Source organism: Poeciliopsis prolifica, unplaced genomic scaffold (genome assembly GCF_027474105.1).
Source record: "Poeciliopsis prolifica strain line A6 unplaced genomic scaffold, Auburn_PproV2 SCAFFOLD047, whole genome shotgun sequence".
Lineage (NCBI taxonomy): Eukaryota > Metazoa > Chordata > Actinopteri > Cyprinodontiformes > Poeciliidae > Poeciliopsis > Poeciliopsis prolifica.
In genome coordinates, this window is record NW_026562422.1 from 2,154,620 (window position 1) to 2,180,162 (window position 25,543).

Sequence of the window (25,543 nt, forward strand, 5' to 3'; positions counted from 1 at the left end):
AAGGAAACACTCCAGGTATATTTTTGATGAGGGAATAACAAGGCAACATGACGTAAAACATTAAAAAAAATTGATTTGACATCACACTGACCCTTTAATAATTAAGATCATCGGCTGAAAGCAAATTTGCAATGACTGGTTAGCACCTTTGACTGAAGATCTGAAAACCTTTAAGTGCCACAAGAAAACAACAGCGACATGAATTTGGAAATTAGCATATATTTTTGGACACTGTTTTGTCCTTCCAGTGGGATTTGAAGAAAATACAGCTTTGCCCGTTTTTCTATAATTCCGTCCTGATGTTTTGTGGAGGGTTGATGTGTAATTCTGCTGCTCATATACTCTTACAGTTTATTGGAGATAAATGCTTCCACGCATTATGACTGAACATATCTTCTTCCATCTCTCCAGCAGCTTGCATCTGTCCCAGACTTAGAAACATGTCATCTGATCTGATGCCTCTGCTTTCAGATTTTTAAAGTGTGTAATTTGATAAGCAGAGTGAAGCACAAACAGTCGAACTGGCCCGCGTGTCTGATTCCCTCCATATCTATAGCTGAAATGCGCTTAAGAAAAGATAAAGAACTCATCACTCAAAAAGAAAATCTTTTTTGTTGGGTCGAGCTCATTCGCGTTGTCATGTTACAACCACTAACTTTGATGTATTTTGTTGTCAATTGATTTGATCGTTTAATGTAAAGTTATGCATTGTTCTACATTTGAATGAAAATAATTTGTCGCTTTTAAATCGGCGCACAGACAAAAACTGGAAACTTTCACTTTAAAAGCCAGAGATCAATGCCGACTGTGTGTGTTTTTTCTTCTGCCCCTTTGGTCATTACTCAGCTGTAACAACATTAGGATGAGCGTCTGGAAACTTTGCTCATTGGGAAATGGAAAGTGTTGAAGATTTCCTTTGCAAAAAAACTCCCAAAAATATCTCAAACTCAGCCAAACTGGATTGACATCATCTAGAAGAGCAATTTTAAAATGTTCCCAAAGGTTCTTGATTGTGTTCAGGGCTGAACTTTCTGAAGTGAATTTGTTTTAATCTAAACCAGTGAAGGTATCTCTGGGTGTATGTTTTCCATTTGTCCACCAACTCTTACTAATGGCACTTCCTTTGCTGAAGAAAAGCATCCCCACATCATAATAATTCCACCACCGTGTTTCACCTTGACAGAGGCCTGGTCAGTGTGACGTGCAGCAATAATTTTCTTCTGCACATAGTGATAATGTTTTATCTGTTGCCATTTCTTTATAAAGGAATAAGAATAGAGAATCTACTAAACATATAACTACCAATTACAGATCTCTTTGTTTTTGTCATCAAATATTTTAACATAACACATATGAAGTATATATATTATATTCAGATGTAATAGGTGATATTATCTCTATATCTAAATAATAGGTATAATATAGTAATATATATTATAATACAGCTATATCACATATATTAATATATATCACATAAAAATGCATTCAACTATTAGATATTTTAGATATTATTATCTATTATCTCAACATTATATAATATTAATAGATAATGTTATATCTATGTTTAGATGGGAATATTTAATTATATTATATTTAAATTGGTTTCAGAAGGTTAATACAACAAAGGCGTAAGCACTAGTTCTTGAAAATAAAGAAAATAAAAGAAATCAGTTTGACATCCAATTTTTCCCAAAAGGAATTTTAATTCACTGTAGTTCATAATAGTGGACATGTAATAGCCTTTTACACCAAATATATTAAATATACATTTTTTTTTAATACTCACTTTACTCGCGGTTTTAACTCAAACTATGCACATTAGTAAGATTGATACATGACCATAAGTAGACGAAATAAAGTCACAGCTCGGTATATGTTTTCCATAATGTGTTCAAAAATAGTTGTAAATATGTGTCTGTAGTTCCCGGTGACGGCCGATGGGGGCAGCAGAGTCAGTGTTTACAGAATTAGGAGAGTTTGCTGCACGAGCTGGCTGCTGGGTAGCGTGGAGGTGAAATTACACTAAGAGAGGAGGTCGCTGTAGTAGGGTTTTTCTCTCTCTCTCTCTAAAGTTATTAAAAGTCCCAAAGAACCAAAAAAAGGCTTGTCGCGTTTCTAGAAGCTAGCTACACACTCGGAGGAAACTGTTAAATGATATGAAACTGTTAAATATCGCGGGAAAAAGCTTCTGACTCGGACTCGCTGGCTCCTGCATGGTCCCAGGCTAGCTAACAGTTAGCTGCAGCAGCTTCTTGGCTAGCGGGCTAGCGAGGTCCAGCCCAAATTTTGTTTGCCTCGAGTGGATGTGGTCACCCCCCGAGCTGTTCACGACTTTTCTCTTTGCACGGACAACAAGAACCAAGACTCCACACTGGCTTTGACACCGTGCGCTGTCAGGAAACCAGCAGGATGTCCACCGAGGTTGAGTGTAGCCAGGTTGACTCGGGTTTGACAGCGAGCAGCTCCAGCGGGGTGCAGGACAAAAACCAAAACAAGACAGAGGGTGCTCACCTGCACAAAGAACAAGAGGAGCCGGGGCAGAGAGGCACGGAGAAGCAGCAAGTCGACGACCACAAGCAAGAGTCGACCAAGAGCCAAGCGGACACGCACAAGAAAAGCAAAGAAAACGATAAAGAAAACGAGCAGAGTGGTGACGCTGACTCGACAGTCGAGGCAGTGAAGAAGAAAGTTGTAGAAGCGCCTCCGCCGAAAGTCAACCCGTGGACTAAAAGAACCACGGGCAGAGTGCCGGTGAGCAACATCAACTCCGGCTCCCACGATTCAGGTGAGCTGCTTCCATGTTTTATAGACGAAGGTGGGGGGAAGTGAATAATGCGGTCCGCAGCAAATGTGTCACGTCGTCGAGGTATTTCTGGACGCTTCACTCCGGAGAAACCCGCCGCGAGATGAACTGTCATCTCATCACACGGTGGCTTTCGTCAAATGTAATTAAACAATTTGGATGTCGGCTAAGTGTTAGCAACACACTTGCCCCATCCCCCCGTGCTCGGGTTGCTCATGAACACCACGTGTTGATTGCTGACAACTGCTACTTCTCTTAGCTACCAGCAGCTAGCGGTTATGTTGCTCCGATCCCCCAGGGGTATCGGCGGCAATGGGATGGGACTATTTTGTTGTGTTTTGGGGGGAGATAGTAGCTTAAAAGCTGCTCGATTTGAGCTACACTCGACGATTCAGCTTCGAGCAGCTAGCTCGTCTCGCTGGCTGAGGCTAAAGCCAGCAGGCTAGCAGCCTGTGCTGCTGTAAAGGCACGTTTCGCATGTCCAATGGCCTGGCAGCCTGCCGTTCCTCCCACCTGGTCGCTGTCACTACTGAGAGTAATACGTATGTGAACAAGGTGCTTTAACAGATGGATCTGCTGGAAGTCGAACATCTGTTCATCAACATTTATTGAATAAATGCTTTTAACTTTCTGGAATCGTAGAACATGATTTAGGTTTAAAATAGATGAACAGGTAGAAAGACAAATTTGGACCGAAGGTTGAGTAAAACCTTTTGTTGAGTTTGGATCATTTTAATAGATATTCTATGACAGAATCTCCATTTTGTTGTTGGGTTGTTTTTAAAACATTTTTTCACAAGAAAATATCTAAAACAATCAGCTGCACTTAAAACATATGTTAACAAGACGCTGGAACAGCTGGTCAAACAGATCCAAGTTCCCACATTACAGCATACACAGTTCACCTTTAATTTTCACAAAACGACTTTTGCAAACCTAGAAAATAAAATGTAGCTGTTGGTATTGTTGTAAAAAGTGTGACTTTTGTGATGTTTGACAAAAATAAACTTTGTAAAATCATTGTGAACAAGGAGCTTGTTGAGATGATAAGATGAAATAGGGCTTTTAAATAAACATCAGTTTGTCTGTATACTGATCAAATCTACACAGTAGAAGTTGACTTTGGTCTCAGGATCTTTTAGAGTAGCTTTTAGTTTCATCCTGGTTATCTGAGTTCAACTTGCATCCAGCAAATATTCACGCTGCATCAACTTTATTTAAAAATGGACTAAATTCATTAAAAAAAAAACCTCCTAAAAGTTTGTTTTTGCAAATAACAAACTGTGAAATCACATGTACATAAGTATTCCCAGTCTTTTCTCATTATTTTAATGCAGCTTTGCCAGAAACTTATAGCATGACCAACTGACAGAGCTTTTCTTGGTTAGTTCTTTGCCAAACGTCTCCATCATAGATGTCTGTCAGCCATTTTCCGCCCCAGGACGTTCACAGAGAGGTTCTGAGCCTACTGCTGTCACCTAGATTGATGCTGCCACTCCCGTGCTTCCCCATGGGGATGAGCCAGGCCTGGTTTTCCTCCTAACAGGTTATCTGGTCTTCATGCCAGAGAGTCCAATCTTTGTCTCACCAGACCAGAGATTCTTGTTCCTCACAGTCTGGAAGGGCCCAGTCTTCAGGGCCCTTCAAGCCCTGAAGGCCCTTCCAGCTGGCGCCATGGCGGTGGAGCTGCAGATCCTTTTGGTTCCTCCACAGAGGAAGGGTAGAGTTCAGACAGACAGATCTTCAGGTTCTGACTGAGAGTCCTGCTGGTTCATGCTCACTGTGACGTTTGGAGCAGTAGAAACAGGATCCACTTGAGCTCACCTTAAAGTTTCATAGCAAAGACTCTCAATACACAAGTAAACATGAGTCCTTTAGTTTGCTTAAGCCTGTCGCAATAAGAAATTAATCAGTTAATCATATGACACAGTAAAATGAGCTCAGTAAGTTCCTTCCTCATGGTATTTTTTTTTAAAGGTAATTTTGTCTAAAGCCTGTTTATGGTTTCTGTTGCCTATGATTTTTATTTCCATTTTATTTATTGTTTTATTATTTCTGCTTTTTTTTTTTTTGCGTATTTAAAATCTCTTTCAGTTCTAGCCTGAAGTGTTCTTCATAAAATTAAAGTTTATTGGCTTTTGACAGGGCAAACTTGCATTATAATGCCATAATCAATCTTACATCAAAACGGTCTCAAAATAACAAAATTAATGGTTATCACAATAATTACAAGGACAATTTATCCTAAAGCAATTTTCTATGTTTAATAAATATGGAAAAAATAAAAAAAAATATGTATGGTATTGACATAGAAATGTAATCAATTTAGGAATAACATTGTAACATAAAATGTGGAACGAGTGAAGCTCCGAATGCTTTCTGGATGCAGAGTTTGCGAAATAAAGAGGATATTTGATATCAAAAATGGACAAATTTTGAGTTTCCAAACTTGATGCATCTTCTAAAAGGTAAAACACATTCTTTTTTTCTTTTTCTTTACATGGATTTATTTTTAAATGAAGGCTTTAGTTAGTTCCTCACAAATTTGGTCAATTATTTAAAAAAGTTTTACTGCAGTAGTTTGAAAAATCAAAGAAGTCATTTCACTGCTCTCATTTCTCCTCTAGATTTTTTTAAATTGTACAATGAGGGACAATAATATTTTTCCAAATATGATGAAGTTGAATTGATGCTAAGCCTCTCCATCAACTCTCCTAAAAATACTGAATCATTTCTGAATGAAAGAGTGGATCTCTCTACCATTACCTCTCTCGAGCTGAACAAAATTAAGTTCTTTAAAAGAAGCTGAAAAACCTTACAGGAGCACTGTACCTATAACTGGAATGGTTTGTTATTGTATATTTAATACATTTATCAACACTTTGCATGAACTGTAATTCATTTTTATTGATGCGCATGCTAAATCTGTCATGTATTTGAATGATTACTGTTGCATGACGTCTGTTTTTAATGATGTATGTAAATAAGCTATAGCATTGTTGAAGCTAGGTACAGAAATGTTCAGAGTCTCACAAGAACAAGAAAAAAATGGACGAATAGTTGAAAGTAGACATTTTGCAGGGACTTGTCCTTTCACCAGTGTTGCTTAGAGGGCTGTAGCCTTCACCAGGTCAGCATAAATGATGCCATAGGTGATTCAAGAAGGTAAAAGTGCTCCATAAAGCAGCCTTTTTGCACATAGGAGAGGGATTATTTTGTTAAAGTTCAACATGCAATTAAGACACATTCTGTTAAAGAAGCATCTCTGAACAACAGTTCTGCTTGTGTCCAAGATTTTCCTAAGACTGGAACCGGAGGCTTTTATTTGCATGGGGTTAATACAGTGGATTGTGCACATCTGCTGAAAACACCATGGTGGAAGAGTATCTTAAAGTTGCAGAATGTAACTTTTATATATATGTATATATATTTAAAAAAATCATGTTGGTTTTTTATATTGTCTTATAATATTTTATTTTATATTTTTTTAATTGATATATATACTATATATTGCACTGTCACCATTTTGTGACAGTGTCATATGAGACAGATACTCTGTGAACAGATCCATCTCCTCCACCTCCTCCCTGAGCTGCTCTGGCCTTCTGACGAAATGCACCGCCCCCAATCAAAAACAACCAATCACAGCCCGAAGGAGGGAATTAGAGCTGTCAATTATTCTTGTGAACATGCTGCTAAATGTACTAATGGTGGAGAAACAACTTACCGTTGATCTGCCGTAATCAGTGGCCGTGCTAACTAGTCATAGCATTCACTAAGTTACAGTGCAGCAGTGTCAAAGGGAATGGATGGGGTGATTGAGCCGCGTCCTGCCTGTGATTGGTTGTCCCTAGTTAGCACTGGGAGATAGCACATGAGCTTGTTTGTTTTGTCTTGTTTTTTCCACACGTTATCTGCCTCATACTGCTATGCCATAGTGACAGTTTCAATAAATTTGTAAAAAAAAAATCTATTTCATAAAAGTTACAGACTGCAGCTTTCAAGAGCCAGTCTGAGAAAGTCTGTATTCAGATTTTCAATCTCCTCAACTAAAAATGTATCGGATCTGAAGCTGGGTTTCTTGGAATTTCAACTTTGAATTGGCTACTTTCTCCTGTTTGCTTCATCAGTGAGCTCAACAATCCTTTTCATCATTCTGATAGTTAACATTTTCCTTTGGAAATGTGTGTGTTGTTTTTGCAGTAGCAGGCTCTTGGTGAAAGCGGTGGTCTAGAACCCCCCTCAGCTTAAGTTGTGAATGTGTGTCAGAGCGGAGCGGAGAGCAACCACGGGGGAGCTAAATTTGAAGTAGCCTTCTCTGGCCTAGGCATCAGTTTACAGGGTTACTGTACATCTAGCTCTGTGGGTGGACACGCACGCACACATACACACACACACACACACACACACACACACACACACACACACACACACACACACACACACACACACACACACACACACACACACACACACAGACCCAGTCAGGCATACACCCATTCACATGGAAGCCTGTGTGTGTGTGCCCGGTGTGTTTTATCAATCCAGCCATCCTCTGCTGAGCGATAGGAGCCACTCCCAGCCTGCAGAGATGCAGCCGCACGGCGTGCCGCCGCTGTCTGCTCTCTAATCACCCCCGACTTACACTCCTTCACTCCCTGTGGGGGTTAAATACTTATTTCTTCTCCTCTATGCTCCCCAAACGGCACAGAAAAACTGTGCAAGAGTGGATGAGTTGACTTTTTAACTGTGTTGTTGAGCAATTTCTACTCGCATTTCTTGTGGAGCTGTAGTTTCTGTCTGCTTTGGCCTGCTCCTGCCTGCCACATTTAACAATGTCTGTTTCTATTATCCATCATCTGTGCGCAGATCAACAAAACGCTCTGAAAGTGGTCCGAGCCAGCAAGCCCAGAGTGAGAAAACCCAGCAAGGTAACACTCTGCTTATAATTTTGTTTTTAGGTTTTCACATTTTCTGCAATACACGTCCAAATACTTTCACATAGGATCAACTTGATCATGTTTTCTAGATAAATATTGTTCCAGAAATGTTCAGGAATTGTCACATCATGCATCTTTTCTTTACCTTATTGTTAGATGAACACCTGTTTTAACTTGCAAATAAATTAATTATTCTAAGTCCTCATCTCTACATTTCTATAATGCTGACTTCAGGTGTTAAAACACACAGAGTTGAGAAATTACCATCTGATGCTAAATGTTAACCGGCTGGAGCTGCTATCCTCTGGTTTTGTTTGCTTTTCCAACCTGTTTTTCCACTACAGCACTTTAAGGATAATTACCATAGCATAATACCTAAATATAGAGATTAAGTGGCTCTCAAATTGTCGGAATATATTTTACTAACCCTTTAGGGTAATTATGGAGTCAATGTTGGAGCTTTAATTTAATCTTTTGTTTATTTAGGCACGTTAGAAATCTTTAAGCATGGTTGCAGGGGCTTGCTGAAGAAAACTTTTGACCGGGAATGCAACACACATTAGTTGTTAATCAGTGAAATGTTTCTATTATCCATCATCTATTTTTAATAGATGATGGATGTTATTTTTAAGTCTTCAGCCCTCAGTTTCAACTACTACATAGAAGAGGGTTAGTATTGTGGCCAGGATGTTTTGTTTCCTACTCCCTGGCGAATCTCGTCAGCAGCCGATTTCTTGTTGGATGACTGATTCAGACGGTTTTATTAATTAAAATTTAAACATGCTTAAAAGTATAATAGTGTGTTTTCTGGTTGAAAGCACTAATAAGCACTTGTAGTGATCATTAGTGTGTTTTAGTCACATAACTGCACTCTGTCGATCTCTAAAACAACGTGAGCACAAGATGGCGGCTTTAAAAGGACACCAGCTTTATTCAACTGCAGCAACCACATGGAAATGTGTTGGATTTATCCAGCTGTATTAATGCACAGCGACAAAGCTAAAATGACATGACATAAATTGTTTTTTTTAATTATTATTAAAAAAAAACCATTTTACATGTATGTAACTATGTTGTACCTTTTGTTCTTATTTGTTTTGTATTTTATCTGTTTCTAACTATTATTTTGGTCTTTATCTCCTTGTAATTGTTCAGCACTTTGTTTGAAAGTACTTTATAAATGTTGTTATTATTATTATTATTGTAATTAGGACTGCAAGTAACAACTATTTTAATGATTGATTATTCTATAGATTATTCTGAGGATTAATCAGATTTAAAACAATTGTCTTCTACAGATTTTTCATGTAACTACATGAGCTTATTTTATCCATTAGAATACAAATAAACAAATAATTGAATTATTATTTTTTCAATAACAAAATGGATATTGTGTAAAATGCAATAATTAAAAGATTACTTTAGTGTTTACATGATCATTTGTAGCATCTGCAGAACATTATCACAAACAAATAGTTGTTTTTTTAATCAAAATGCAAAATGTGTATATTTTTATACAAGATTGCCTTAATTATTACTGCTGAGTAAGTTGTTCTTTCAGTAAATACCCTTTGTTTTAGTGGCTGTATACCCCGGGAAATAATTTATTAATGACTAATTTTGTTAACAAGTACTTTTAATGACCGAATATTCATGATTAATCTGTTATGCGCTGCAGTTGAAATTGTTTCAAACCCAGATATCCCTAAAATCTCTATTCTGCAAATGCTTCATTTCCTCTCTATACAGATCCACTGGCTCTCTTTTCAGATGCCATGAGACTGAATAATTTTTTTTTCCCTCTTTCCACATACAGTTAAGTCCAGCTGTACTTTGTGTTCATTTAACCTTGATCTACTATCAGCTTGCCCAAATTGACAGGACCCACAGTGACTGGATAAGCCTCCGTCTGTTTGTCGTTGTTTGTGCTTCCTCTGCAGAAAGAGCTCTGACCTCCTTTTCCTCCAGGCTGGACTCTACCTGTCCCAACACGCCGTTTTACATGTCAGAATAAATGCCAGCTGCTGGCGACGCATCGGAACACTCAAATTATGTTGTTTTTGTTTTCACAGTCCAGTGACTTCAGTGATATCACAAACTGGCCCACACCTGGAGAACTCGCTAAAGAGGTAGGGCATATTGTGTCTATATGTGTATGAAAGTGTGTTTTTATGGTTCCTACACTTTATTCAAAAGCAGCGAGTTTGGTTTAGTTGCTTCTCCAGGTTTGGATAAGCAAAGATCCAAGCTTGATCTTTGCTTATCCAAACCAAAACTGGCTAATTAAAATATTAGCCAGTTTTGCTTTCTCTTTAAGAAATATAAGAAAAATATGAAAAAAAACCCCAAAACATTCAGATTGTTTGTTTTCTCTGACTGTCGTCCAATGACTGGTCATTGAATATTTACATGAGGGGGCAAATGTGACATCATGCCATCTGTATGGGGGAACCGCTGCTCTAATTTGAGGTTTTAATAAGTCAAATGTGGCACAGTTATGACTTTACTCAGTCATTAACAATTAACAAAATTAGCGATTGTGTTAATTGCTAATTGTGTAATTTCAAACCGCAGTTATTGTTGGCAATGTCCTCAGCAAATGTTGCATAACGTAGCATAGCATAACTTCAGATTTCCAAAGATGTAAACGTTGGCAAATGCCATGACTGAGCCTGAGAGCTTAAAAGGATAAAATATAACCGTGCTGCTGAAAGTTTAGCTCTCTCTCGCCTTTTCGCAAGATTAAAAAAAGAAAAACGCTAGCGTGTTTTGAAGTGGGTTCATTTTTAATAGCTTCCTACATTGAAATAAACTTACAGTGATTATTATTCCTGGTTATTGGGAGGAATGGAGAACCTCCTCTCTCTGGGAATTAATTTTTTATCTGATTATTATATAAAAAGCGAGTGAGAACAGACAATATGTGAAAGCGTAAATAAACGCACGCGTCTTTGATTCAGCAGCAGCAAACTGTCCTCAGCAACAACGGGAAGAAGCCTACTTCCCGCAGAGAAAGGGACAAGAGAAGAGAACGACCGGACAGGAAATCAGAGAGCAGCCATGATGGAGGGGAGAGCAAGGAGAACCAGGAGGCTCATGTGGATCCAATGGAGGAACCGTCTAAAGAAGGAGAACCAAAACCAGGACAGGACTCAAAGAGCTCAAGCCTGAAGAAGAGAGGAGGTGAGGGTGAGTTTTTCTTTCTTTCTTTATCTTTGTGACGCATGCTTATGCTGCAGAAGAATTTAGATAAATAAGGCTGCTGACGGCTATAAATGTATAAGTTTTACATTAAACGTATGAATTTGTTTAAATTGACATTCTGTTTCCCAACTGAGGAAAGGATTTATTATAATTGTAGATGCTGTCAAGAGCCTTTAAGATTTAAAGATGCACGTTTGGTTTTATTTCTGATCATGGGGTTTTTCCTGTATAAAAAGGCATGTTAATAACCGTAATGATCTCTGTTTGTAATTACTGATTGGTGCAGATTGGTGCATGCTCTGCTTTAATAATCATATCTTTTGGATTTCTTTTTACTTGTCTATCATCTGTAAAAGTCAAAGCAGAATTAATTAAAGGCGCTCGCCTTTTGACTGCAATGCCACATACTTTAATATGTCTACAACGAGAACATAACATGATCTATGTTGATGGAAGTGCATTAAATTTATTATCTATGCAGTTGGAAAGTCACTTAAGGATCTTTTACTATGAAAGATTATTACGTTTACAAAATGTGTAGTTAGTTTAAAGAAACCTTGGAAGCTGTTTCCGGTGTCCAAATAGTCATATTTCCACAACAGCATATTATGATCACTGTAGATAAAGAGAAAAAAGGAGTAAATTTCTGTCAAAAATACTCACATACTTTGAGATTAATCTAAGAAAATTTCTTTTAAAAAAAGTTAAAATATTTTGAGCTGCCAATTTTTGGAGTAAAGACATTTTCTTGTTTTTTTAATGAAAAATTTCAGACCTTTTTGGGTGAACTCTTTTTTTCTATCTAAATGGCCCCAATTTTAATCCATTTCAGTAATAATAATTCTAATAATAATAATAAAAAAATCTCAATTGAGAGTATTTACATTTATTTTGCATTTGATGAACTCTCCAATCATTTTGAGTTATTGAGTTATCAAGCAATTAATCGGATAAAAAATTAGCACATACAGCGGATTTTTTATTTAGCCACTTGTGCTTTTTTACAATATTTGAAATACAGTAAAAGATGAAAGAAAAGAATAATTTCATTATTGTTTAAAATTCAATAACTGCATTTCTTTTGTGAATGTTTGATTGTTTGTAGAAAAAGTTGCAGCTAAAGAAATCCTCCTAATATCAACATGTAATAATTGGATAGCAAAATTAGCTTAATGGATTTGTTTCTTTTCCACAATTTGAACCAAGTGAAGCTAAAATCTGATTTAGTAAAAGATATGTTCCGACAAAAGTTAATGTATTTTTATTTTTATCTTAAATTCAAGATGTGTATATTTTTGTACATTTCTTTGGGTTAATTACTTCTGAGTGCGTTATCCTTTTAGCAAATAGGCTATTTTTGCTGAAATTAATTGATAACTAAGTTAGTCTACAATTACGTCATTAATCAATTCATCACAAATAATTGTACCACAATAAACACACAACCATGTTAATAACCGTGATGTTGTTAAAATGGTTGTTATTAACATGGTTGTTAATAACATTACAACCAACTTTGTCACTTTCATATTATGCAAGTTGATCCTTCTAGAAAACTCAGTGTGTTTTCACAGCGTAATGTTGAACCAAAGGGTCGGCTTGGAGTTGGGCAGCGTTCTCCTCATGTTCAGGGCTGTGGTGGATGTCTGCAGTAGAGGATCTGTGACTCCTGCTGCTGTCTTTACTTTGTATCATACTACTGTAACCTAAGACTCATTAAATATATCAGGATGTCATTCTCTGTGAGGCCGGGCTGCTGTTATGGAGCTTAAAATGATGTCAAGTAGATTCATATTTCTCTGTGGAGGAACAAACATTTTTTCATTGTTTTTTTTAGTACATTTGTTAGGGAAGTTGCTTGAACAAGTTTTTTCACCCATGACCCATAAAATCTGCAGTATGCAACTTTTATAAAAATAAAACCTTTATATTTGTTCAAATTATTATTATGTCATGACAGCATTATATAAGACGGATAATCTGTGAAAAATGTTTTTGCTCCTCTGCCTTCTCCTCGTGTACGCGCTGCTTTGCTGCATCTACTTCACCACAACATACCTTACCACAAATACTAACGCCAGTTAGCATGTCCACCGTTGACAATTTTCCTGGAACGGTGACTTGTCTTTCCACGTTTGGAATATTTAGTAGCATACACTAGTTGATTCACATCACCAAGACCCTCCTCCAGCCTCTGATTGGATGAGATGCATTTCTTCAGACGGCAATAGAAGGTCATGGAGAAGACATATTTTCTTTTCTTTTTGACACAGATTATTGGTTTTATATTGAACTGTCACAACATGGTGACAGTTTTAACAAATATATAAAAAACAGATTAAAAAAAATTTAAAGTTAAAAAGTTACACACTGCAGCTTTAATTTCCCTAATTTCATGAATGTTTATATTCCACCCTTTCTAGAGAGAAAGTGCTGACATCTGGTACTTTGTCTTAGAACTCAATAGAAGTTTTTTTTTTCTTTCTTCAAGCTACGTTTTTTTTTCTTTCTATTCCATTTGGCCACAACTCTTGAAGCTCTTGTTTCCGGTATGCAATCACGGCTAGGTAACAAACGTAAGTGGGTTTCTCTGCCGCTGGAGGAAGTTTCCCGGGACGATGCCGACAAGACATCTGGTGGGTTCCCAGCCCAGTCGGACACTTCGCCCATCAGCGACTCGTCCGACCCCACGTCGCCCAATCAAAGGGTTCATGATAACAGAGGGCATTATGACAGCCGGAGTAAGTGGCCAGGAACTAATTACTTTTTTTTTTCCCCTTTCCCCTGCTTTTGTTTGCTTCTTGACTCTGCAGCTTTCTGCTCTTTACCCCCTGACACAGCCGTATGTTTACTCACCCCCTTTTCCCCAACCGCTGCTTGTTTTTAAGCCGATCTCTTTTCCATAACGCATGGCTGAATGAAAGCATGACCGCCGTGTTATTTCATCTTTGCATGCGTTTTTATATTTTCATTCAGTAAAGTAAAAATTTGTGAGAGTTGAAAGATTTGTGGGATGATTTTTTGTGTGTGCAAGTTTTAAGTTAAATAGGCAATTGGTTGTGAACAAAAAATTTTATTATGAGAGGATACATCTTTGACTAGCTTCAGTAGTTTAACAGTGCCTCGTGAAAGTATTCAAACTTCTTGTTTTTGTTGTTTTTTTTTTCACATTTTATCATGTTAAGGCGACAGATTATAGTGTGTTTCACTAGGGTTTTATGTGTCAGACCAACACAAAGAACAGCATCACTAAATCATCGGCAATTATTAAAAGCAATAGTTCTGCACTCTGCAAATGCAGTTTTATTTAACCGTTTCTTTCTTGGAGCAATTTTATTTTGTTTTTGTTTTTTTTTCAACACGACACATTTCAACAGCAAATGACCTCCAAAAATCCCAAAGTAAATAAAAACATAGCAAGTAACAAAAATAAATAAAACAAACTAAACTTATGAAAATAAATATTAAGATTTCAAGTTTGTAAGAGAACAGAGCTAACATCTGGATGAAGGTGATCTGGTCAGATGGTTTTTGGACTTTCTGGCTCATTTTACAAAATTCTGTGCCATGGAAAAACACCACACACTGAAAATACCATCTTCACAGTGGCCCAGTCAAAGTCCAGACCTAAATGCTTTGGTGAATCTTGGCAGGGTTTCAAAACTGATGTTTGTAGACTCTCTCCATCTTATCTGGCAGACCTTGAACTAAAGAAGAATGGGCAAAGTTTCAGTCTATAGATGTCCAAAGCTGTTAGGCTATGTTCACGATCCAAAGCCAATTTTTATTAAATTCTTTTCTCCATATCTGTTCTGTTTATGTTGATTTATTCCAATCTTTTCACCCCTTAAAAATTCAATTTGTGCCCTTTCCACACGTGGCACTAAATCACATGTGCAGCCGATAGTTTGAATGATAATTCTGAATGCTCATGATACATTTTACACAACTTTTACATCATTGATGTGAGAGTCATAATTCTTCACCAGATTTATTGTAAATCAGGAAGCAAATAATGGCTGAAAATTACAATTATGAAAATTCTGGGGAAAAGTGTGTCAGTGAAGTGCATCACAGTCCCACCACTCTGAGCTCTGATTGCTCATCCAAACAGAAGTTCAGTCTCTGCTCCACTGAACTCTGTTGCCATTAGCTGCGTTTTCCTTCGTGTTGTCATAATCTTGTGGCGATACTGTTAGCTCCTGCAACTGACTAAACTTTAGAACCGATCCATTGACGCCGCCATTCATTATTATAAAAACGGAGTGCTGCTGTCTGTGTTCTTCTTCTGCGCTTGCTCCTCGCTTTGGAGTCGACACTGAAGTCTAATTGTGATTACATTTAATTAGTAACATGGACAACCATGCAAAAAAAATATCTGACTTCAACCAGACATTTGAATTAATAAAGACCTGCTGTGTGAATGTTGCCATGGAGACTTGAAGTGGGTATGGAAAGTATTCAGACCCCTTTAAATGTCTGATACTCCAGTTTTTCTTTTTTAATAAATTAGCAAAAAAAAAAGTCTACATCTTTGTTTTTTTTCTGTCAAGATGGAATGCTGAGTGAGCTTTCATGTGAAATAATATGAACTTTTAAAAAAATGTTGTAAATGGTTGCAATGAAGCAAAGTGTGAAAAGTTTAAAATGGTCTCAATACTTTCCATCTCCACTGGATCCTCAAAGCCCAGCAGCTACAAATGCACACCACACTTTTCATGTTGTTCGTAAAGAATTTTCAAAACCGTGCATCATTTTGCCCTGTTTATGTACGAATGGTCCTAAATACATGAATCCTTTCAATGTTACAAATGCACTCCGGTTTGTGTTGGTCTGTCCCTTAAAATCCCAGTTAAATACACAGTTGCAATAATAGCAGGAGTATGAAGACTTTCACAAGATGTTTACTTCTGACTTTATTAGGGCTGCACAATATATCACTATATTAATGCCGACGTGTTCAGCAGATGCTGGTTTCCAGGAAGTGTTGGAAGCAATAAATGAGGCAGAATGTGGATTTATGGCAATTAAAACTGCTACGATTTCAAGCTGTCCTAGTATTGTGCAGCCCTATGTTTTTATCTCTGTGTTGATCTGTGACGTTCAGTTGGCTGAGGAGCTTGTATGAAACAAAGTCAGGCGAATGTGCATCCTCTTAAACAGGTTGGAGAGCCGAGCCGCGGGACCACGGAGACGACACCGGCAGCATTCGGAGCGACGGCGGGACTGGGCGCGGAGGACTGAGAGGCAGGGGGAAAGGTCGTGGGCGCGGCAGAGGTCGCGGACGAGGTGGGCGTTACTCTTCACGCTATTTGTGCACTGATTACAGTTTCCTGGCCGATCACTGATCTTTAAAAAGCTGATCTAAGAGCCTGACGATTTTTTTTCTGTCTGAGAAGTTGATGAAGCTGACAGTAGTGTTGTGAATATTGTTAACTGTGCAAGTTCAGACGATAATCAAGATTTCCAATCTCCCAAAAATAAGGAAATTGAGGCTGATTTACTCGTCCACAGGCCCTGCCATAACAGATTTTGCTGACGATAAATTGTCCCAGAACTCATTGCGACAAATGATATTATGATTTTGAGACCAATATCAAGCAATATCAAGCTTGATATATATATCAAGCAATGTATGATTAAGTCAAGGACTTAATCATACAAGGAAACACTCTCAAAGATCAATAAACTTTAAAGTTTAATGAAAATTTAACTCCGGAACTAGAAAACATTTTAAATATCCTGTTATGGGAAGAAAGAGAGAAAGAAAAGAGAAAAACAAAGAATTACACAAATGGAAATTATTGAGCTTGTTTTATCATGTGATTAATTGATTTATTGCAGATTGCGTCAGGCCTCCTAACCAGCTGATTTATCGGTCCACCTCTCCTTCAAACCTAAAAATCCTGGTTTAGTTGACCTCATTATTTTCAGTCTGAAATGTAGGAACTCACTTGCTTAAGTTTCTCTTTTCAAACATCTCGTCTTTCCGTTGTGAACACGGAACACTGAGTGGCTTATTTGCACTTTCCTTGCTTCCTCAGGTCGGTACGAATACTCTCTGAACTACAGAGACGCCCGCTCATCTGACGGCTCCGGTCAGCTGCCTACAGAGTTCGGAACCAACATGGTTTACTACTACGCCGACGGCAACAAGGTCCAAATGTATACAGTGGATGAAAAGCTTCTCAAAGAATACATCAAGCGGCAAATGTAAGTGTTTTACAGCTTTCTGAGGCCTGAAAATTTAGGATGTACAGTAATGAATAACACAAAGTTAGGCATTATTGTAAGGTAAAAGGAAAAAGGCACCAACATCAATCCGGCAGATATGCAGCAGAATCCTTTGAGAGGACCAGTGTTAGTTATAAGCTGGACAAAATTGACCTTTATGGAAGAGCGGGGGGAATAAGAAAGGCATTATTAATAAAGCTCTTAAGAAAACCATGGGGGGAACACCACAAACATGTGGATGTGGAAGATCATCTGGTCACATGAGAACAAAAGTTGTCAACGCTTTGTGCAGAAGGAAGCCAAGAAAGTGTGGCAGTAAGGGAGACAGCTAAAACACGGAGAACAGTGATTCCTGAAGACCGGGGCCGGTTTCGACCAGCTCATATCCATGTGTTAAAATGTCCCAGTTCAAGTCCAGACCTAAAGTCAGTTGTGAAACAGTGCCAAGGCTTAAAATTGGAGATTCAAAGAAGTTGTGATCTGACTGAGTTTGGGCTGTTTTAGGAAAAAGAAGAGGGCTCGACAATGCTTGGCCAAAGGACTTGCAGCTGGAATTGCAACAAAAGGAGCTTTGACAAATTATACGTACAAACCCATAGCAAATGTTTCAGTTTAATTTAAAAAAAAAAAAAATCCAATCTTTCATTTTACATCCTTTGTTGCTTTAGGACAAAAATAAAAAATCCTCAAAGATGTTTTTGTTGAAAGATGTCATAACTTGATTTTTGTGTGTGTCATATTCAATCAATTAGAATATCACTGAGGGATTTTCTGAATTCAAGTTAATCACAGAACTTGGATTATTACACACAGGCTGTTTTATAGCCTTCATTTTGTTGATTATAATGATTAAATGTTGTGAATGCACAACATTTAATAGAATATAACATCAGACCAATGCTAAATATTTTGGCATTTTCAAAAGGTACATTTAATCTGACAAACAAGCCTCACCGTAACACATACAATAATTTATTGCATATAACTTTATATAATATTGAGCATAGTGTTAAAGGGCCTTCAGACATGCAAGAGTTCAACTTGCAGTCATTACATCTGAGGCCAGGCTGGAGAACTGAAACTGAATAACTATGAAATGAGATGATCTGCTCTTACTTGAGTTTGTCCTGCAGGGGGCAGTGTGTTCCTGGTGTCTACTTGACAGCCCTGGCCTCTTTAAAGACCGGACTCTGGCCAGTGGAGGTTGAGAGTGAGCCAAGCTCCTAAAAATAGACAGGGTGCTTGTAAAGGGACAGGCGAGGAAAGGGACATGCAGGCCTGAAAGCTGAACTGTAAGGAAAAGGAGGAGGGAGAGGAAGCCGAGGGACGGAGGGGGTGACAATAGTGAGAGGGGACGTTCCTGTCCGCTCTCCTCATCTCCCTGCAGTTCAGTCGTTTTTCTTCATGCTTGCGCACTGCCTCAGGCTGAGATCCACACAAATATTTGTGTGTCAGACGGTGTGACATGAAGTGGTGTGATAAGCATGACAGAGAGAGAGACAGAGAGGTCTGCATTTGGTGCTGAAGTCACAATATTCATCTCTACAAAACCATTTTAAAGTCCTCGAAATGTTTCTTCGTGTCTTTTGAATTTTATGTAAAGTCATGTGATCAGAGATCTTTAACCAGTTCTTTGTTAATCCTGAAAATAAAACCCTTCAGTTTTATTGAAGTGTTGAACAGAAACAATCTTTTTTTTTTCTTCTTTTGACAAAAGACTTTCATATTCAGACTTTAAAAGAACATTAACCCATATTTATGTCAATATTAATATATCATTCTAAAGTTAAAGGATAGTTTTTTACTATATTAATCTGAAAAGTGTGTCATGCATTTGAATTCACCCCCCTTTTCTGTTACGCCTAAATAAATTCTAGATTAACCAATAGGGTGGGGACTATAATAATTACTAGTATATATTTTATTTGCGTAGTGCTTTTGTAAACACTCAAAGATGCTTTACTGGTATGTTTTTCTATTTTATGAAAGTGGATAATCTTGCAAGGCACTGTAAAATCCACTTTCTTATTTCTGCAATACTCAAACCATTGAACTTAATGCAATCTCTGCAATTAACTTTCATTGAAAAAGTAAAACAATCTGGTGATTTCTGTTTGGACGTTTTGAAACGTCATGACACATTTTAACAGTTTGAACTCTCCTCTTATTTGGAACAAAGAGTTGGACTTTGTTCAGTTCAGCTGGACCTGAAGAAGATACAGTTGAGATGGTCTAATCAAAGGAAACTGTCAAAAACGAATGGTGGTCGTTCTCCATTTCCTCCTCCAGTGAATACTACTTCAGCAGCCGCAACCTGGAGCGGGATTTCTTCCTGAGGAGAAAAATGGACGCGCAGGGCTTCCTCCCCATTTCACTCATTGCGAGCTTCCACAGAGTGCAAGCTCTCACCACTGACGTCAACCTCATCATGGAGGTAATGCACCGCAGGTCAAACACGAGACATTTCAAAAATCGCTTTAACACCTGAATTTTGTCCAATCTGAAACCTCTGCATGCATCCCCCTGCCTCCTTCCTCCTGCAGGCTCTGAAAAGCAGCACTGAAGTGGAGCTGGTGGATGAGAAGATACGCTGTATAACGGAGCCGGAGCGCTGGCCCATCCCCACGCCGCCCGTCGTGGGTTCTCCCCGCACCGACTTCTCCCAGCTCATCAACTGCCCCGAGTTTGTTCCTCGACAGAACCTGAGCACCGTCACTGCTGGTCAGCATTCAGTTCCCTTTTTTACGTCCAAATGAATGTTCAGAGATGCATCTGTCTGACATTTTCCTAAAGACAGTTAACGAAAGTATGAACTTGTCAAAACTGAACTACTGCATATTAAAATAAAACGGATTCAGAAAGAAGACCCCAAGTTACTGAGCTGTTTTCTGTCAGCAAATTTAGAAGTGGAGTGAAATCCTCAACTAAAAAGAATTACTGCAAATCTCCTGTATGCAGGAGATATGGATTTTAAAAAGACAGACACTTCTTAAAATATGAGAGGATTGTTTCATCATTTCTTCCATATAACTACACCTTAAATTTAAACAACTTTATCAACATGATCATTCATGAGAAGGACTGCAACTAATGATTATTTTAGTAATCTATTATTATTATATTGCTTATTCTGACAATGAGATTTCTCATTAACCCACTTAAGCTTTTTTTTTATACAATATTGGAAATTAATTAAGAGTGCAAAAAAGCAATTCAATTTCTTTCTATATCAAGAAAATAAACATTTTATTGCCAAAAATGCAATACCAACATTCCTTTTGTTAATTTGAACCAGGTGGAGATGAAACTTTGCAACTTGACGAGTTTTGGAAAAAACATATTTACTTAAAAAAGGTGTTTTTATCTTAAATGCAAAATGTGCATATGTCTTGTACAGTTTCATCTTAATTACTGCTTTGAATGTTATGTTTTTTCACTAAATGAGGATTTTTCTGAGGATTGGGATGAAACACAAAAATTCCAAAATGAAGATTTTCTCCTCTTTAGTTTTACACACAATTCTCTTGAAGCAGCAAAACACACGCCTCAGTTTATTCTGACTTTCTCTGCCATATGCTGCTGCTGCCCTCAATATCTACTGGAGCAGAAAATGTGGATTAATTGAAGCTGGGAATCGTCTCCATCTGATGAACTTTTTACAGCAGCCACATCTGAGCGTTCCTCAAATGAAACGTTGTTTAAAGAACAAAACATATGTACATAATTTAATATTAACATTCTTCATTTTTTGAACTAAAAATATTTTCAGCGTTTTTCAGTGTATATGTGGACGTTATCAAGCCAATTGTTGTGTGACTTTCAGCTACGTTGCCCGTGAAAGAGCCTCTGATTGGCCCGGCTGATCCCAGCTCGTCCAATCAGGACTCTCTCCCGGCCGCAGACGACACGAAAGACGGCCCTGCATCCCAGGCCAAGCCCGACCCGGACGCCTGGATCCAGGTGGAGAAACGCCACCGTCAGACCTCCGGAAAATCAAAGGCAGGTGACGGCAGGGACAAAGTCAGAAAAATCCAGCTGTAGGTCAATAACCAACAGAGGCAGAAGAAAATGGAGACCCATCTTTTTCTGGTCGATAGTATTTAATTTTTTAACCTAAGTGAGAGAAAAATATATCAGAATCGCATGATGATGTACTTGATCATTTCCTTTGTGATTGATATTTTTAAAGGGACATTTGTTTATAGAGATTTAATTATCCATATTATTTATGGTTTCAGTTGTGAATAGTTTTTATTTACATTTTATTTATTTTTCTTGTTTTTGTTTTGAATATTTAAAATATCTTCCAGTTCCAGGGTGGAGTGTTTAAAAATGTAAGTTTAACTTTTCTTCGGTTGAACAAAGCTGCATCATTATCCCATTATCAGTGTAATACTTGACAATGGTCTCAAAACAACAATATTATCGTCAATAATTTATGGGACAATTTATCATCTTGCAAAATTGATCATGACAGGCCAGTGTTTCAGTTTCTTGGTTTTGCTGGTTGAACAGGACCGAATAATCAGGTTTTTCAGTACTTGACCAAGACTAACATCCATCTCCAACATTCATCTCTCTTCCCTTTTCCGCCTCTCATCTCATATTTTCCATGTTTTTCTTTCTCCTGTGATCACCTGCATTCTCCTTTTTGTTCTTTTTGTTTTGTTGTTTGTTTTGGGCTGGCAGCATGACAGCGATGATGCGTGTGCTGCTGGCCCATCTCCTCCCTTAGAGCCCGAACCTGACTTCCTCTCCTCTGCAGTTGAGTTCCTCCTTCCTCCAAACTTTCACTCATCCCAGTTTGTCCTCCTTCCTTTGACATCTCATTCATTGCATGTCTTGTTTTCATTCATTCATTCATTCCACTGCTTCATTTATTTTTGCCTGAATGTCATTTTTACATCAAAAACCAGAAAAGGCTTGAAAAGTATTCATACAGTTTTTGATATTTTTGTATCGGGTTAGAAAAAGCAAATGCATGCTACATTTTTCAGATTTTATTTGTGGAAAAATTTGAAAAATCTCAGTTTCTTGTTGGAACTAGATAAAACACAAAGCTTGAAGAGAATGAACAGAGTATGAACAAATCCTTGTAGATTCGAGCCGAATCTACAAGGATTTGGGCCCCTGGGCTGGAAATAATTTTTGGTGCCCTACCCACTAAAAAAATTTTTTATTGCTAAGTACATTAATCTGTAGTGTCATAATATGAACCAATGATGGTAGGTTTATTAGGTTCCTTGGTCAGAAACTCCATGTTGACCCCCTCTCCTCTCCTCTCCTCTCCTCTCCTCTCCTCTCCTCTCCTCTCCTCTCCTCTCCTCTCCTCTCCTCTCCTCTCCTCTCCCTCTCCTCTCCTCTCCTCTCTCTCCTCTCCTCTCCTCTCCTCTCCTCTCCTCTCCTCTCCTCTCCTCTCCTCTCCTCTCCTCTCCTCTCCTCTCCTCTCCTCTACTCTACTCTACTCTACACTCCACAGAAAGTTACTGTAACTTCATAGTTTTCAAAAACTTGTATTTATATTCATGAATTCCCAAAATATTATTGCAACTCATCTGATATGAGCCTATGATTCTTATATTAAGTACAACGTGTACAAAACATGCATTCATTAAAAAAATCAAAAACTTGCCGCCCTGGGCTACTGCCCCTGGAGACCCTTTCTGGCTCAGAGCATGGATACTTTGGCAGGAAACTCTACTCAGATTTTGGTCTTCCCACCTTAACCGGATGTTTCCTCAAACCTCCTCCCGCCCTTCAGGGGGAACTCAAGACTCCTCCTGCTCCAAGCAGCCAGCCGCCTCCCCAGGCCGAACCAGACCAGGAGGAGCTGGACTTCATGTTTGACGAGGAGATGGAGCAGATGGCGCCCAGGAAGAACAAATTCACCGACTGGTCAGACGAGGACGACTCTGACTACGAGCTTGACGACCAAGACGTCAACAAGATCCTCATCGTCACCCAGACCCCGCCGTACCTCCGCAAACACCCCGGCGGCGATCGCACAGGAAACCACGAGTCCCGGGCCAAGATCACAGCCGATTTGGCCAAGGCCATCAACGACGGGCTGTACTACTACGAACAGGACCTGTGGAAGGGAGAGGAGCAGATCGAGTGCAGCAAGGTGAGACAGCAGTAGCCCAACCGCGTTATTTAAGTCTTACATTCATTTCTTTTTAAATACTTTGCATGTGCAGAAAATGCATCGGAACATAAATATAGAGGCAGTGCTCCAGGTAAAAAAAAAAAACATCTCTATGTTTGATCCAGTCATCGTCTTCCACTTACAGCTCCCTCCAGTCTCATCAGTGCTAGCACTGTCGCAATGAATCAATTAATGGCATGATAAATTGAAACAAGCTTAATCATTTCCATTTGCATGATTTTATTGTTTTTCTTTTTCTACCAAAATCTGGATGACAAAAATCTGCATTCATTAAGAAAAAAAAAAAGTCTTTTGACGCCCCAAAAATTGGCACCCTGGGCTATTGCCCCTCTAAGGCCTTTCTAAAGTCTGACCCAGATTATCAGCAGAATGTCTTGCTTTTTTGCATCCGTCAGAAATTGAAATGTGATAGAAGATCATTTCATTTGTAACTTAAATCTATAACTCCTAAGAATTATTTTTGAGTACTAAAAATTGTGCAAATAAATTTGATAGTTGCCCTTAGATCTGGAATCCTGTGCAAAACGTTTAAGTACAGTCATTTTTATGGCTTTTATTGATACCAATTGGTAAAGTCTTTCCCATCCTCACACAAGCATTTCTTTGTTTTTGAGTGTGTCACTCAGCATCTTAAACACCCATCTTTTCCCTCTCTTTCCAATAAGTTAAACTCAATAATGCTCGCAATAAACAATGTGACAACTTTGTAGAAATAAATAATAACATTCTTTATGGGATCATACAGTTGTAAGCAGAACCCAGTTTCTCTGCCACCCTGAGTACGGATGACATACTGTAAAGTTTTTCTATGGCAGTGCGGTTGCTTCATAATGTGTGCAGAGGGACTAAAATAACCTTTCCTCCTGCACAAGCCTTTCGCGAATCAGACAGCTGCTTCCAGAGCCGAGTGACCAGCTTTTAGAAAAGCTGCTGCGTCTGCAGAAAGCGTGCACTTAACATCGTTAGGTCTACGTTTCACAGCATGATGCAACGTAATTTATGGGCAGGAGCAGTAAATTTATGGGATAAAACCACAACCATTGTAATAAAGTATTACCTATTGAAAAACTATAATTACTTGAAAAATGATTACTTAAACTATGTTAGCACCATAAAACCTTCTGATGTCAAGCATTTTTTTAAAGGGGGGAAAACCTGATTGGTTCCACTGCTTTGCTCTATGCAGCCAGAATAACATGCAGTCATTACCCGCGCCCCCCCCCCCCCCCCCCCCCCCTGCCTCCAGCTATGTATTTAGCTGAAAATACTATGCAGATCTGCAGCTTTTCGAGAAGCATGATGAGTCGTCTGAAGAGGGGAAGTGTTGAGGAAGAGATGAGAAGAAGGGAAATAAGAGTGAGAGCCATTGGCTGGTCTGTGATAGGCAGCAGTTACTGTAGTCAACTTAAAAACTCCAGACATAATGTTGTAAAATAACAAATAGATGCATAAAATGATCTGGAACTGCTATCAAAATTTTAAAAAAAGCATTTGCAAGTTTAAAACATTGGATAGTAAGTTGTTAAAGCTAAAGATGCACTATCCGACCTGCTGGCCCAGATAGTAATCGCAAGATTACCCAGATGGATAATCAGAAAACTCTCCCCAGCCTTTTTTTGATCGGACTTTGTACCGTTTCATCACTTGAATTTTTAGTTGATTGTGTGTTAGAGCCGTTATTTTTCTTTGTTCTGCAGATTTCAGCCACAGGAAGCAAAATGCTCATCTCTGTAATAATAAACCGCAGTAAATAAAACGTGTCATGTTCCTGGAAACACGACATGTCTTCTGAAGTAGGTTTGAAATCGTCCTCCTCGTGCTTGTCGGGAGTTATTTATTTTATTTTTTTATGTTTTCAGCAACATCAGCTCGTTTTAGGCTCAGAGGTTGTCAATAAGGTGGGAAATCCTCCACCTGAACACACACACACACCAAGGACAGTTCCATTTTATTTTATTTTTTCCACTATCGTACTTCTGATGCAAGCGTGTAAAGGTCATAGTCCACGCCACATCTGTTGTGCGTCACACCGGCCCACATGGCTGCAGCCGCTGACATTATCAGCTGTTTGGACCCGCATGTTGTTCTGTTGTCAGCCCAAACTGAGAGCTCAATTACAACTAAAGGAAGGAGTAAACTAGAGCTGCTGTAGTTTTTTCCAAGAAATCTACTTTCTTACCTTTATGGTCTATTTTT

The 25,543-nt window shown here is 38.4% G+C and overlaps 1 protein-coding gene across 7 annotated transcripts in view; it reads left to right on the forward strand.

The window, feature by feature from the left end:
• The first annotated feature begins 1,772 nt into the window (after positions 1-1,772).
• The window catches only part of larp1b (La ribonucleoprotein 1B), a 33,894-nt gene continuing 10,123 nt past the window's right edge, over positions 1,773-25,543 (forward strand). The window contains exons 1-12 of one of the 7 annotated variants that reach the window (XM_055057336.1): positions 1,773-2,785; positions 7,673-7,734; positions 9,816-9,872; positions 10,704-10,932; positions 13,515-13,688; positions 16,111-16,236; positions 16,992-17,160; positions 19,471-19,615; positions 19,725-19,902; positions 21,005-21,180; positions 21,871-21,945; positions 22,943-23,305. In XM_055057336.1, the coding sequence (XP_054913311.1) occupies positions 2,410-2,785; positions 7,673-7,734; positions 9,816-9,872; positions 10,704-10,932; positions 13,515-13,688; positions 16,111-16,236; positions 16,992-17,160; positions 19,471-19,615; positions 19,725-19,902; positions 21,005-21,180; positions 21,871-21,945; positions 22,943-23,305 (2,130 nt within the window). In that variant the 5' untranslated portion in view covers positions 1,773-2,409. The remainder of the gene's footprint in view (positions 2,786-7,672; positions 7,735-9,815; positions 9,873-10,703; positions 10,933-13,514; positions 13,689-16,110; positions 16,237-16,991; positions 17,161-19,470; positions 19,616-19,724; positions 19,903-21,004; positions 21,181-21,870; positions 21,946-22,942; positions 23,306-25,543) is intronic. The other 6 variants (XM_055057338.1, XM_055057337.1, XM_055057335.1 and 3 more) reach the window with 6 other exon arrangements.